This window comes from Mytilus galloprovincialis, chromosome 9 (genome assembly GCF_965363235.1).
Source record: "Mytilus galloprovincialis chromosome 9, xbMytGall1.hap1.1, whole genome shotgun sequence".
NCBI classification, from domain to species: Eukaryota; Metazoa; Mollusca; class Bivalvia; order Mytilida; family Mytilidae; genus Mytilus; species Mytilus galloprovincialis.
The window spans coordinates 75,768,782-75,781,857 of record NC_134846.1 but is presented as its reverse complement, the minus strand read 5'-3'; the positions used below and the strand labels follow the sequence as shown (position 1 = coordinate 75,781,857).

At 31.0% G+C, this 13,076-nt stretch overlaps 1 protein-coding gene across 2 annotated transcripts in view; it reads right to left on the bottom strand.

Annotated features, from left to right (window-relative positions):
* The window catches only part of LOC143045958 (broad substrate specificity ATP-binding cassette transporter ABCG2-like), a 52,379-nt gene that overhangs the window by 27,209 nt on the left and 12,094 nt on the right, over positions 1 to 13,076 (bottom strand). The window contains exons 6-8 of one of the 2 annotated variants that reach the window (XM_076218820.1): positions 12,104 to 12,255; positions 11,065 to 11,145; positions 8,536 to 8,559 (exon numbers count right to left, since the gene is read on the bottom strand). In XM_076218820.1, the coding sequence (XP_076074935.1) occupies positions 8,536 to 8,559; positions 11,065 to 11,145; positions 12,104 to 12,255 (257 nt within the window). The remainder of the gene's footprint in view (positions 1 to 8,535; positions 8,560 to 11,064; positions 11,146 to 12,103; positions 12,256 to 13,076) is intronic. The other variant, XM_076218821.1, reaches the window with a different exon arrangement.

Genomic DNA, 13,076 nt, shown 5'->3' with positions numbered 1-13,076 from the left:
CAGCCAAAAATCTGATTACATGTAATTTAATTTAATCAATTACTTTTCAAAATACCCTGTAATCATGATTACTTTTTGATTACATTCTGATTACAATGAAAAAAAATCTAAAATTGTGTTTTTGGTCATTAAATGAACCTCTTTGTTATTCATATTTGATAAATTTTAAACATGATAAAAATGGTTTGGTTACTTTAAACATGTCTACTTCAGAAAAAAAATAAACTGTTACAGTATTGAAAAGTCACCATTAGCCTTAGCAGAGACATATAATATAATTATTTACCTTCAATCTTGGTAAGAAATATTGTACATACAGGTATATTCATTGTTTTATAATGATCTTCATATTAATATTTGATAATAACTGTTATATATTCAAGTAATACTTTTCTTTAACCCTGAATTATAATCTTTTGTTAATTTTTGTGATTTTTGTCAACTTTGAATTGACAGGTAGGAGACTAATTAAGGTTTGTTTTTATTACAATTACCAATTGAGTATAGCTGTAGGGAAATATCATTTTATAATTGAACCTAAATGAAATACTTCCTCAAAAATGCTATAGTTATATTGAACGTTTATTCATTCACATCATTCAAAATGTTTTGTTTTTAAATTCATTGTAATCAGATGTAATCATGATTACTTTGCTAATGTAATCATTAATTTAATCAGATACTTTCAGAAATGATGTAATCATTAATTTAATTTAATCGTACAAATGACGAAGTAATTGTAATTTAATCAATTACATTGAAAGTAATCGGACCCATCTCTGTCTTTCAGCAGGGTGACTAGTATTTCATTCAAGTTTAAGACACTGTATTGAAAGTTTCTTCCAAAATTACAACCAGATGCTCCGCAGGGCGTAGCTTTATACGACCGCAGAGGTTGAACCCTGAACGGTTGGGGCAAGTATGGACACAACATTCAAGCTGGATTCAGCTCTAAATTTGGATTGTGATTAAATAGTTGACACAGCATAGGTTTCTGACACAGAATGAATGTGTTCTAATGAACTTAAAATTTTTGTTTTCTCTTAGAGCAATTCACTATGCTGTTGAATATTAATCCTCTCAAAAAAATGTTTGAAGAAATTTTCTTTTTTATTTATGAAATTTCAAATGAGAAAAATTGAACCCAATTTTTTTAATCACCTCCCCCTTTCCCTTATTCCAAAACTAATCTCAATTAAAATTTCTAATGGAGTTTGAAACAATAACTACTCATTTAAATACATCATAAAATATTAAGATGTAAAAAAACTGCTTGTTATCACTGAATGGTAAAGATTATTTTAATTTATCAGTTGGTTATAAAAAAGTGAATATACATTGTATATTGTATATAACAAAGATTTAAGTTGATTCTGGACAAAGAAAGATAACTCCAATTAAAAAAAAATCTTGCTATTGCACAATATTTTGCAATTAGATATTTCTTGCATACTATTCTGGACAAAGAAAGATAACTCTAATTAAAAAAAAATTTGCTATTTCACAATATTGTGCAATTAGATATTTCTTGCCATTGCGCAATACTGTGCAATTGAAAAGACTTGCTATTGCACAATACTTAATATAATAATTTTAGATCCTGATTTGGACCAACTTGAAAACTGGGCCCATAATAAAAAATCTAAGTACATTTTTGGATTCAGCATATCAAAGAACCCCAAGATTTCAATTTTTGTTAAAATCAGACTAAGTTTAATTTTGGACCCTTTGGACTTAGTGTAGACCAATTTGAAAACAGGACCAAAAATGAAGAATCTACATACACAGTTAGATTTGGTATATCAAAGAACCCCATTTATTCAATTTTTGATGAAATCAAACAAAGTTTAATTTTGGACCCCGATTTGGACCAACTTGAAAACTGGGCCAATAATCAAGAATCTAAGTACATTTTTAGATTCAGCATATCAAAGAACCTAACTGATTCATTTTTTGTCAAAATCAAACTAAGTTTAATTTTGGACCCTTTGGACCTTAATGTAGACCAATTTGAAAACGGGACCAAAAGTTAAGAATCTACATACACAGTTAGATTCGGCATATCAAAGAACCCCAATTATTCAATTTTGATAAAATCAAACAAAGTTTAATTTTGGACCCTTTGGGCCCCTTATTCTGTTGGGACCAAAACTCCCAAAATCAATACCAACCTTCCTTTTATGGTCATAAACCTTGTGTTTAAATTTCATAGATTTCTATTTACTGATACTAACGTTATGGTGCGAAAACCAAGAAAAATGCTTATTTGGGTCCCTTTTTGGCCCCTCATTCCTAAACTGTTGGGAATTAAACTCCCAAAATCAATACCAACCTTCCTTTTGTAGTCATTAACATTGTGTTTAAATTTCATTGATTTCTAATACTTAAACTAAAGTTATTGTGCGAAAACCAAGAATAATGCTTATTTGGGCCCTTTTTTGGCCCCTAATTCCTAAACTGTTGAAACCAAAACTCCCAAAATCAATCCCAACTGTTCTTTTGTGGTCATAAACCTTGTGTCAAAATTTCATAGATTTCTATTAACTTAAACTAAAGTTATAGTGCGAAAACCAAGAAAATGCTTATTTGGGCCCTTTTTGGCCCCTAATTCCTAAAATGTTGGGACCAAAACTCCCAAAATCAATACCAACCTTCCTTTTGTGGTCATAAACCTTGTGTTAAAATTTCATAGATTTCCATTCACTTTTAATAAAGTTATAGTGCGAAAACTAAAAGTATTCGGACGATGCCGACGACGACGCAGACGACGACGCCAACGTGATAGCAATATACGACGCAAATTTTTTCATATTTTGCGGTCGTATAAAAAAGTTTTAAAACTTGAACACTGAATTATTACACTACGTATTTGAATAAAGCTACCTTTTAACATTGCAATAAATTTTGAGATTTTAACCACTTTTCCTGTGAACTTAGGCCAAATAAATGTATATATGTGGTTCCATTTACCCCACCGACCCTACTGAACTGTTCCAGATTTTTGTCCAAAAAAAATATATACGAATTAAAAAAAAAAATTGCAGACCTACCAACCCTATGTTTTTAAAAAAATGTCACTACAATCACACATATACTTTTATTTGGCCTTAAAAGCAAACTGAAAACTATATGTCTTTTTGAGTTTTTTTTATGTTTGTTGTTTGGTTGCTGTCTCACTGACATATACCAAACACCTCCTTTTATTCATGTATGTATAGCTGTATTTTTAAAACTTTTAATTAATTCTTATAATAAAAAAGAGGGAGTAAAATTTACCTAAAAACTGTGGACATTTAAAAAAAATTCATTTGGCAAATATTTTTTTTAAGTAGAAAACAAAATGAAAAAATTGACAAAAATTAATGATTGTTAAAGAAATAACAATATATTATGTCCAATTAAAGCAAGTCCAAGCTTAAAATATCATTTTCTAAGAATATGAATTAGAAAAATCTATGGAAATAAGAATCATCAATGGCCAAGAGCTTGAAAAAGCATAAGAATATGTGATGCTATTCAATACACAAAAGCAAGAATCATGTGAAAGCTATAGTCATCAAACTAAAAGCTCAGTATTTAATATTCATATCCAGTTTCAAGATTTTCAATTTTTTTTATAAAGTGTCTTCATAGCCAAACATGATAAATGCTTATCATTAAGGCTTAAACAAATCTAATGGGTAAAAATATGATATATGGGACATGAAGATCCTTGAATATCCTTGATATACCAACATGGTGATATTTAAGTTGGCCTACATGCAAATGTTAACCAAAGTCACTCTGACAATATTAAAAAAAATTTAGTAACTACTTAAATTTATAATATCAGATGACCAAAACATTAAATGTACTATTCATTCAATATAATACTGATACATTTATGTATCACTTACATTGACTTATAATAATACTTCTGATACATAAACCTAAGGCAACAATAATTGTTATCAGGAACATATATCAAATGGGCAATAATTTTCAAATGAGAAAATTTTATGTGTCCTACAGTTAAGGGAAAAATAAGATATAATGGTTAATTTTCTAGGGGCCTTGGTGGCTGAGTGGTCTAATAAGTACAACTACTTTATCAAATAAAAACTGATTGTCACAAAATATATAATGGTGTTTAAAGTAGCGTTAAATTCCTATTAATCAATCAAGTTATTTTGTTTAGATTTGGGGAAATACAAAACCACTTTTTTAGTATTCTTATGAGAAAATTAATCAAAGTGCTGTAAGCGCTGAAGGCAGTTAACCAAAAACCAAGGCAACCGTAATTATGAAAACTGTGGTAATGTTGCCTCAACATTAAACATTCATATATAGTACATTCATGTTTATCTAATGATTTATTTATTAAGGCAAATAATTTATATGTTATCAAGGTTTCAAAAGCAATGCATATATCAATGTATACAGGGTTTCCGCTGGCGGTCGCCATTTTCGCAATTTGCGAAAAAATAATAATTGTGGCGATTAAAATTCGTCATTGGCGAAGGATTTGGCGAAAGAAATATATGTAACGATTTATTTTCAGCCATCTTGTTTATTTACTTTTTTCGGGTTTCTCTGACTTTACCGATCAGACAATACACGGAATTCACCTTGAACTCGTTAAGATTTTGACAGAAAATCAATAATTAGCTGATTGCATTCATAGCTATCGACATCAAAGGACTAATTAATAAAGGTGTTGATTGTATGATATGACAAAATGATATGGTTAAATGGCCTCTGTCACATGTCACAAAAGAGATTTATTAACCACTTAATTTTTTTGCGACGCACGTGTTTGTAGCAATCTAATTAAAACATAGATCTCCGATTTCGTTATGTGTAGTAACGTAGTATAACGAGATCGGAGATCTATATTTTAATTAGATTGGTGTTCGAAGCAAAAATTTTACGCTTCCTCTCCTTCTTTTAATGATAGTCCAGAAAAGAAAATTATTGTTATGACGAAAAATGTTCAACATTTGTTCAAAAGCAAGAAAGGTCTCTGATTTAAAACTTTATCATTTAACTTTCATATAGATCATTGATTTGAGTGGGTACTTTAAAGTCGTTTCAGTGACACACGTGTTTCAAGCATATAGTTTTACTTATTTACGATGGTCTAAAAAAGAAAACTGTCGTTATGAAGAAATCTATTCAAACGGTTGGCATGAGAGTAGCCCTTCAATGTAATGACTACACCTTACACGAGGGATCAATTCCTAAGTTGTAAGATGCTTCGTTTTGTTGTAAAAACAACTTCTTATTTAAGGGGGTGGGGGCTGAAAAAAAAGGAAAATTTTAAAAGAAAAATATATTTGTGTTACTTGGCGAAAAAAATAATAAAGTGGCGAAAAATATATTGTTTTGGCGAAAGAGGTGGCGAAAAAAATAATTGACCCAGGGGAAACCCTGAATGTATATTTTTTATGGTGAGTCTGCAGTGGTACAAGTTCCCAATGATTGCAGTTGTTCTACTTGGTAGTTAACCTTGGTTTTATTTGACTGCTAGAAGTTCAATTTGACGTAGTATGAACATTTAATAGTATGAATGGACTGGTTTCCCTGGAAAGAAAACTGAGTTTGTGTTCTATAGTACAAAAGTTAAATGAGATACGAATCAGACAAATGTTCACTACAACAGGGATATAAGATGAGGTCTGACTGACTTGCCCATAGTAAATGTAAATGATTTGTTATTTTGTCCCATACATATGAATATATATAATTTAGGGGGGGGGGATCTCAACGGTTTTCAAGTTCTCACGCAGGTAGGGGTAGGCAGAGGATTTAGGGGGCAGGGGGCCCAGCCCCCTATTTGGGAACAAATTTGGTTGCTTATATAGGGAATCACTGAAGCGTGACTGGAGCGGGCCCCTCTTAGGTCAGTCAGTGGGCCCCACTTATGAAAATTTCTTGATCCGCCACTGGGGGTAGGGTGACCCTAGGGACTTCCCCTACATTTCATTTTATTTGTTATATTGTCCCATACATGAATATATATGGTTTAGGGGTGGGGATCTCATTGGTTTCCAAGTTCTCAAACAGGAAGGGTAGGGTGACCCAAGGGACTCCCCCTATATTTCATTTAATTAGTTATATTGATCCCTATATGAATATATATTGTTTTGGTGTGGGGATCTCGACCGTTTCCAAGTTCTCAAACAGGAGTGTTGGGATGACCACAGGGACTTCCCTTATATTTCATTTGATTTGTTATATTGTCCCATAGTATGGGACCCATACATGAGTATATATGGTTTAGGGGTAAGGATCTTGACCATTTCCAAGTTCTCAAACAGGAGGGTGAACAGTGACCTCAGGGACTCCCTCTATCTTTCATCTGATTTGTTATATGGTTTAGGGATGGGGATCTCGACCATTTTTAAATTCTAAAACAGGAGGGGTGGGTGACCCCTAGCGACTCTTCCTATATTTCATTTGATTTTTCATATTGTCACATTGTCATACTGTCACATTGTCATATTGTCACAAACATGAATATATATGGTTAAGGGGTGTGGATCTCGACCGTTTCCAAGTTCTCAAACAGTAGGGGGTGGGGTAACTCCAGGGACTCCCCCTATATTTCATTTTTTATTTATTATATTGTCCTATACTTGAATATATGCAGGGGCGGATTCAGACGGGGGAAGGTTGAGGGCTTGCACCCCCCTTAAATTTGCAAAGCATGGGTTGTTCTCAGCTTAATAAAGAAAATTCCGATAATTTTACCTCAATTTTTTTTTAGCCTCGCTCTGCTCGGCGAAAATTTAATTTTGCGCCCCTCCTACCTAAAATCCTGGATCTGCCCCTCATATGGTTTAGGGGTGGGGAGCTCGACCGTTTCCTGAATCCAAGTTATCAAACAGGAGGGGGTAGAGTGCCCCAAAGAATGCCACCTATACATCATATGATTTACTTACATTAAGGTATAAATAATATAGTTGCATTATTTGTGAAAATAAAGAATGAAACTTTCAGCTACTTTAATTGACCCTTCAAAATTGAGAAAAAACAAATAACCCCTCGAAATTGCAGTAATATGTTTACACTTTAAAAGCATCTCACATGCATTATCATCATTTATCATTTATAAAGAAAATTTAGACTGTGACCATGAACATGTATATTGTTAGATATACTGTTCCCAGCTGTCACGTTGTATTGGATTTTTAAATTAAAATCTATCAAAAAGTAATTTTTAGTTTCTGAATAAAATATTTTTCTGCTTTTTCTTTCTTTTACATATATCTTTTGGTTTACAATACTAGTGTTTATATTCATTTACCATGCATAGATGTATTTTTTCACCTGCTTGGATTTATTTTGTAAATGATCGTCAAACCCGGAATTACCCTTATCCGCTTCCGGAATCGGATCCGATTTTGTAAAATTTTGTCTTCACGGCCGCCATTGTTATTTGTTTACAATGTTGTTTTTGTCAATCAGATACGATTTTACTCGAATTTATACAATATTTGTCGGCGATTTTCTGTATAAAGCTAGCGGTTGAACAAAATGAACATCGCCGTCATGAATAATAATGATAAAAATAAGTTTTTAGCTCGTTTAATTGGAGACTTTGGTGAACATGGTGAAAAGGTTTGCAAAGTAATTTCTTATTTTCTTTCAAATGTAAGGCGACTACGTCGGGCGTAGCTAGAAACCAACTATCCTAGTCGAAATTCCGCTTACAAAAGTGGAAGGTCTCGGACCACCGCTAATTTGCACACCTGCCTCCAAATTGAAAAGCTACGAAAATATCTTTTTCTAATTTGAAATTGCCGCCAACAGCATGAACAGTTGAATTATATAATAGACTACTGACGTAGTTGTACTACGTATTGATGACAAACAATATTCCTACGACTTTTGTCATTTAGGAAATCTAAACTGCTTGTCTTAAGAGATTTTCGGCGATTAAATATTTCATACAATTGTTCTTTGACATCTTAGCTAAAAGCACAAGTCATAATGAACTACACAAGAATTTTTAATAAGCACTACTTCCTATGTGTAACTTTAAAACTTTTGGATAAATCGACAATCATTTAAGGTTTTTCTGGTAATTTTTTTTGTAATCCAGAATAAAAAGTATTAAAAAAGTGTTCAATTAGTTATATATAACATAGTAACAAGCTAGATAATAACAATGGCAAGCATTTCAGGATTTATTGGGTAGAACACAAATCTAGGGTGCTCGCATAATGCAGCTTAACTGCATAAAAATAAGAATGGACACAGATCTGTAATTATTCTGTACAGAAAAGTGTAAGTCTTAAGGCCATATTGATATATACTGGTTTAAAGATATCACATGAAATACTGCAAGATATAGATAATATCTAAAAAGCTTCCAGAAAAAAGCAATGCAATAATATATTTAGTGCATCATTAACTTTTAAAAAGTAAGTGAATTAGTTTGCTAATTACACCTTTGTAGCCTATGCTAACTTGTATATAAAATATACATTATCAACCATACACACATGCAGGTTTACACACTATTAGTATTGTGTACATTATCACAATTACCTTTCACTGAAATTTCGTTTATATCTAGAAACAAAGGAAAGTATTTTATCTCAATAAATGCAAGCATTAAATATCATGAGTTTTTATTGAAATGGATATATATTAAAGATTCTAATTGGACTTTGCCCTTATTGAGTTTAGAATTTTAAAATTGTGTGCAAAATTGAAACAGTGATAGTACAACTGATGAAAGAAATACAATCTCCATGGAAACAGATTACTCCATATCTAAGTGTTTTCTTTTGACATATAAGCACACAAATTAGAGAACATTAAAAAAGAAAATATTTTTATATCCTTAATGTTTTAAAGTAGATGTATTATACAATATCATCTAAATATTAAGTTTTATATGAACTTTAACATATGGCTTCCAACTGTTTAATCTAATACCTGAAGGTCACTCAACAATGATATCTAAAAACTTCACCTTGTCACCTCAATCATAAAACTTTACTGCTTTGTCATCTTTTAATGCCCCAATAACTTTAAACATAACATAAATCTTTAATACTAACTTTAAACCGAAATTTATGAAACTAAAATTTAAGATGATATTGATACATTTTGTACTTCAAATATAAAAATATTCAGAAATTCCATAAAGTTTCTCTTTTTCAATGTGTAAATTATCCTTTTTTCAGTCTTTTTGCAAATGATTAATTAAAAAGCTTTTATTAATATCATATTCAACTCAATATTAATTATGAATAATTTTTGTGATATTCAAATCAATTATCCTAGTCTAAATTGCACTTGTTTTTGTGAAAGTGATCCTTGTCCAAGTAACATATTCTTTATGTGAATTTTAAATTTGAGTACATGTATAACATTCTAGTAAATGTCTAAAATATATAAGTGAAACAAAAAATAAGATATTCAATGATTTTCCAAAATGAGTGCACACCCTGATATTGATCAAAGAACCTTGAAAATGAGGTTAAAGTCAGGTGACCTATATTAACTGCACAGTTGACCAAATACAATGAAACAGAAAAAATAACATTAACAGCTGTTTGACCTATTGAAATGAGATCAAGATTAAGTGACATATTTAGTTGACCTATTATCAGGGTAAAAAAACTTAATGTAACCAGAAAATGAGGTCAATGTCAGTAATCTCCATGGCAAGGTCAGATATACTTACATTTAGTTAAACTATTGTTTACAGTAACCTTGAAGCAGACCTCAACACTTTAACTAATGTTAATTATTAAACCATCAAATTAGGACAAGGTCAAAACTCAATAGATTATTAAACCATCAAATTAGGACTGAGGTCAATAGACCCCAGTCAAACAAGCATAAACATCATTACTATTTAATAAATCAAAGTACATAAATTAATAAACTATTGAATCTTGAATCTTGAATCTACATTTGAAAATGCTACCTGAGCTAATAGCATTAACTGAAAAATGAAAAAACTTTTAAAAAGCAGTACAGTTTATCTTAAACTTAAATTAGTTAAGAAATTATTCTAACTTCATACAAAAACTTTTTCATATCATTGATTTATGAAGTCAGTCCTGGCATGAAGTCATAAACATTTTTGAGTCATTTTTTTTGTACTCATACTCCAAAATCAACCAATCGAAAAGTTGGATTTCATGTTTGAGCATGATTTTTGTGCTCTGAGCACTAAGCAAAGTTTTATGACTTCAACCCCAGGTGAACTTCTTCTATATACCTTTCAAAAATACTGTTTATCGAATATTATTAAACTTGTAATTAAACAAGATAAGAAATACACCTTATAACAAAACAAAACCATAACTTTTATTTTGTCGTTGAACCATATTAATGAGGTCAAGGACATGAAACAAATGTGAGTTAGAAACTTCACATCACTAGCCATTTTTAGGAATATGGATTACCCCCCTTTAAAAATATTAAGCTAAAACATGGTTTACATATGTTCATTTACAGTAATTTTTACTGCTATCTAAGACAGGACAACAATGATAATAAATATTTCATTTCATATTTAAAATCATTGAAAAAAATCTATGTTGAACTGACTAATGAAATTACTCAACTGGCAAATGGTCTACATAAATGTCATTCTGCCTTAATGTTAGCCAATTAAATGTATTTGTTTGGCCCTGATACTCATTTTGTTTAAGTTCTAGAACAAATATGAGATACTGTAACATACATCAGTGATCTGTCAAGAAACAATGAGGTTAATATGCTGAAGTTTAAAACACAACTGAATCAACTGATCAATATTTGATGGCTGTAATTTCATACAAGGATTGATCACTTACATTTTTTTTCAAAACTTGAACACAAAGAACAAATTCAAATAAGAGGATTCATTTATTTTCATGTAAACAAATTTTCTGTATAGATGAAAAATTGAATTTTGGTGGATATATGAGTTCAAAGTTTTGCCAAAATATGCACAACAGCATATAGCAAAATTGTCCTTTGTTGATCGATTTGTGTTAAACAAATACATACAAAAATAACATCCAAGAAATTATAATGAATTCAAAATATGTGGACGGATATAAAATGTAATACCTTTATCTGAGTGATTTGCCTCTCCATTAATAACATCTAAGAAAAAATCTGGGGGATTGTTGTGTTCTTCTATAACGTATCCTGTAAAAATAATTATCACTTTAAAAGTAACTGTCAACAAAAATACTATACCAAGATATTTTTTCAATACAGTATAAAACTGTATGACCTATAGTGTTTACAAAAACAACATCAAAGAACATCTAAACGTTCCAAATAGTGAAGTTGAAATCCTCTCTTCATAAATTTTACGGACACCATCATGAGTTGGTTGACCGTTATGGAATAACTGTTTCACAGATGATACCGGATATGTTCCTCATAAATGTCATAACTACAATCCCCTTCCCTTACCATGAATGTGACCTTCCAAATTAGACTGTTAACTGGCTTTGTAATAATATTAGTAACATGACGGGTGCCACATGTGGAGCAACCTTCATGGGCACCTGAGATCACCCCCAGTTTTTGGTGGGGGTTTGTGTTGCTTAGTCTTTAGTTTTCTATGTTGTGTCTTGTGTACTATTGTTTGTCTGTTAGTCCTTTTCATTTATAGCCATGGCGTTGTCAGTTTATTTTTTATCTATGAGGTTGACTGTCCCTCTGGTAAATTTCGCTCCTCTTCTATCATGTCTACATACCAGAATAAAATTTGAAATCAAATACATGTATTTTCTTAACAATAATCAAATATTTTTTCAATTATTACTATACCAGTCGTAATAGCATTTCACATATTATTTGTAGAATAAAATGGTCTTGAAGGTATTATCCAAGAATAGGCAAAATTCTAAATTGTTACACAGCAACTGAAGGCAGTCCAATACTGATTGTTCTAAATATCAAAGGTAACTCTTATTGGCCAGTGAAAGATATTAAAAATATTGGAAGCAGCTATCCACTTTCAGTAAGTAATTGATGGTCACCATTATGTTTAGCCAATTACTTACAGTCCGTTTTGGCACATAGACATTAACCCTTGCCGTAAGAATGTGAGTTAGCCACATTTCTGAAAATCATAGCTATTATGTATACAAACCTATAGATTTGAAGTACTCTAAAGATTCACTGGCAGGTCCATGATAAACACATTCACCCATGGATAACAGCATTAAACTGTCAAATAACTTGAAGATAGAATATCTTGGCTGATGAATGGAAAAGACAACTGTCCTTCCTTTTAATGCTAATCTACAAGCAAAACCAGAGGTTCAATTTTAATGAAAATTTTTAGTATATGTATATATGACAAACTTGCATGATGGAAATTGGAATCTGATCAAAGCAACAATTTTTCAGATACATAAGTAAGAGTCATAATTTCTGAAGGATGCCAAATAGGCATATATTGGTTCATAATAAAAACGGAAAAGTTTCTAAAGATTTGGACATCTGGTTAAGCATTCAGAAATTAAATGTTTGATGGTCAAAATAACTAAGGTTTAGATATACAAATATGTTAAAAGCATTGTTTTTGATATCCACATTTTAATAATAGCTTAGCTTATTTAACTATAAGATAAGTTCTATTAAGTTTTTTCAAGGACTGACTGATGGCTATGTCAAGTGGCAAATATTATACGTAAATTTAGGATCAATACTTTTCTTTCCTTAAACTCTTTAAACTTTTTAGGTCAGCCAACGACAGGACTATTGACCTTCTCCACACACAGTCCATTATTGTTAATTACTGGGTAGTAAGATGCATCAAATAGAATAAACATGAAATAAAGACTTTGTTAAGGTAGCACAGTACAAAGATTTTTCATCCCCAATCAGACATCTTTAAACTGATGTAATTCCACTCATCTTTCTTTAATTTTATAAATGAGGTACCAAAAGAAAGAAGAAGTATTAATCTTTCAAATTGTGATAATTTCATTATGACATAATTATTACATCATTAATTGTTATGTAATTAGTTGCCATTCTGTGATGTCCATACTTGAATGAATTTAGCTTCTTTGTTCTTCATAGCATCCCAAAATTTTTTATAGATTCTTGCACAATAC